This window comes from Lycium barbarum, chromosome 2 (genome assembly GCF_019175385.1).
Source record: "Lycium barbarum isolate Lr01 chromosome 2, ASM1917538v2, whole genome shotgun sequence".
Lineage (NCBI taxonomy): Eukaryota > Viridiplantae > Streptophyta > Magnoliopsida > Solanales > Solanaceae > Lycium > Lycium barbarum.
The window spans coordinates 57,333,260-57,336,548 of NC_083338.1; the positions used below are offsets into that span (position 1 = coordinate 57,333,260).

At 43.1% G+C, this 3,289-nt stretch overlaps 1 protein-coding gene across 1 annotated transcript; it reads right to left on the reverse strand.

The window, feature by feature from the left end:
• Nucleotides 1-1,518: 1,518 nt before the first annotated feature.
• LOC132628592 (uncharacterized) lies at nucleotides 1,519-2,908 on the reverse strand. Its single transcript, XM_060344359.1, has 3 exons — nucleotides 2,554-2,908; nucleotides 2,146-2,523; nucleotides 1,519-1,538 (listed from the first exon to the last, which is right to left on the reverse strand). Exons 1-3 carry the CDS (start codon nucleotides 2,906-2,908, stop codon nucleotides 1,519-1,521), a joined length of 753 nt encoding a protein of 250 aa, XP_060200342.1.
• Nucleotides 2,909-3,289: the final 381 nt, after the last annotated feature.

Here is a 3,289-nt window from a genome sequence, read left to right on the forward strand (position 1 = left end):
ATTCCTACGGACCGTCAAAATGATTCGTAGAACTGCCCAGTCAAATATGGTTCACTGTAACCATTTTACGCGGGGCTGGTGCAGTTTGACAGGCTGCAGAATTTTCTGCGGGGCATCAAAATTCCTGCGGGCCGTCAAATGGTTCGCAGAAATCTTCTACTCAGACAGTCTGTCTTGAAACACCCATAACTTTTTACTCCGATGTCACATTGACGAACGGTTTCTTGCGTTGGAAACTAGACTCAATGAACTTCAATTTGGATAAAAGAAACACACCAACACTCCTCATATTCTAGGAGATATACCTCCCCCAATCTGGACCAAAATCCTGTCCGGAAATATTGCCAAGTTTTACCAAAGATCCCACAAACTCCATTCCTTTATTACTTGTTCTTAAATCCTTCCATAGCTCATTTAATGGGCATAAACCCCCATAACCATAATATGGGAACATGTAATCTCATACATCCTAAGTTAACTCCCGTTTCCACGATTAGGACAACTAACGCCTAACGAATCTCAATGGACGAAACTACGAGGTGCAACATATAGATACAGGTTGTTTTGGAGATTATAAATATGTTCAGGATGAGTATGATGATTAGCCTAATGAGAGGTGATCGGTAGTCAGCTCCGAGTACGCGTCATGGCCCCTAGTCGGGTCGAGACAATAGCCCTCCGACCCCTCCGAGAGTGTCAAAATTGGTGCTGAAGTCAATCTGTTCTTCAACTCCTGAAAACTGTGCTCACATGCATCGGTCCATTGGAACTTAGCTGATTTCTGAGTCAACTTCATCAGTGGTGCAGAAAGGGAAGAAAAACCCTCTACGAATCTTCTGTAATAACCTGCCAAGTCCAGAAAACTACGAACCTCCATGGGTGTTGTGGGTCTTGGCCAAGTCTTCACGGCTTCAATCTTTTGCGTATCCACCCTGATACCTTTATCTGAAATAATATACCCCAGAAAAGTCACAGAGTTCAACCAGAACCCACATTTAGAGATCTTTTCATAGAGCTGCCGAGTTTGATGAACTTTAAGGATAACACATCAATGATCTGCATGCTCCACTTCTGATCGAGAGTATACTAGAATATCATTAATAAACACAATAACGAATAGACCTAGGAAGGGTCTGAATACACTGTTCATCAAATCCATAAATACCACCAGTGCATTAGTCAACCCAAATGACATTATGCGAAACTCAAAGTGACCATATCTGGTTCTGAAAGCCGCCTTCGGAATGTCTTTCTCTCTAACCCTCACCTGGTGATACCCTGATCTCAAATCTATCTTCGAGAAGCATTTAACACCCTGCAACTGATCAAATAAATCATCAATCCTCGGAAGTGGATACTTATTCTTTATTGTCACTTTATTCAACTACCTGTAATCAATACACATTTGCAAGGAGCCATCTTTCTTTATTACAAACAACACAGGCGCTCCCCATGGCGATGTACTAGGCCTAATAAAGCCTTTCTCAAGCAAGTCCATCAACTGCTCCTTCAATTCTCTCAACTCAGCAAGCGCCGTCCTATAAAGAGAAATAAATTTTTACTAAGCATATGGTAATATGTTGATAGAAAAGTCAATCTCCCGCCCTGGTGGAATTCCTGGAAGCTCGTCCGGAAATACGTATGGAAACTCATTAACCACTGGAACAAACTAAAGAGTCGATGTCTTTACCTCTGCATCCCGAACCTGGACTATATGATAAATACAACCTTTGGCAATCATCTTCCTTGCCTTGCGATAGGAAATAAACCTACCTCTTAGTGATGCTGTATTACCCTTCCACTCCACGATTGGCTCTCCCGGAAACTGAAATCGAACCATCTTCGTTATACAATCGACATTAGCATAACAAGAGGCCAACACATCCATACCCATGATGACATCAAAGTATATCATATCTAACTCAATCAAATCTACCATAGTATGACAATCATAGACTATAACTACACAATCTCTGTATACCCATCTAGCTATCACTTGATTACCAACGGGTGTAGACACCTCAAAAGGTTTAATCGACTCGGGTTTCACCCCAAACTGACCAGCAATAAAAGGAGTAACATACGACAACGTAGAACCTGGATCTATCAACGCATATACATCATGGGAACATACTGATAATTTACCTGTAACAACATTAGGCGAAGACTCAAGATCCTGTCGACTAGCCCATATATAAATGTAGTTCTGAGGACCGCTCGAGCTAGACGCTCCCCTTCTTCCTCTACCACAGATTGCTGATGTCTGAGAGACTTGCCCCGAAGGGCGTACAGATAATGACGAACTAGTTGTTGATCCAGTGAGCTGAACTGTACCTTTACCACCTTTTGATGGGCACTCACGCATAATATGACCTGGCTGACCGTAAGCATAACAAACATCTGAGCCCAAACGGCACTGCCCAGCATGTAACTTAGCATACTTGCATCGTGGTAAAGGTGTCCTCATCTGGCCTGACTCATCTCTATACCGAGAACCTAAGGCTCTGGAATGCTGACCTGGTCCTGAATAAGTAGATCAATCAAATCTCTGACCTGTGAACTGCGGAGGCGCACTAGCCACTGAATGGGTTGAATTCCTAGGATACTGCTGCCTCTGACCGCCTTTGAACACACATATAGAAACTGAAGATATGGCTCTCTTACTATGACCCCTATCATTCTCACGCTCGGCCCTCCCCTGCTGCCTACACTCTTCATGGTTCTGAGCGTATGCCTGGATGCGGAAAATATCCATACCTGTCTGAAGCGAGGCCTTCATGCGATCATTAATCAAATTCAATCCCGAACTGCTCACGAATCGGTGAACCTGATCCTCCATCTCAGTTACAACAGCTGGAGCATATCTAGCCAAAAAATTAAAGCGAAGGTTGTACTCCAAAACACTCATGCTCCCCTGTCTAAGGTTCAGGAACCTATTAGCTCTGGCCCATCGAATCTCTGGCTATAAATAATACCGAAGGAAGGCATCTATAAACTCCTGCCACATGGGTGGGGTTGCATTAATTCCTTAGGATGACACCCAGGTCTCATACCAATGAACAACAACATCCCATAGTCTTTAGGAAGCCAATTCTACTAACTCAATGTCTGAAGTATGCATCACTCGCAACGTCCTCAACATCCTGTTTATAAAATAATGTAGGTCCTTATCTTGTTTCGATCCCAAGAATTCTAGAGGCTCTAAATTAATAAAATCTCAACCCCTGGCACTAACAGACCTATCACCATAACATGTACCCTGATGATGGACCTGAGCGGCTACTATTTT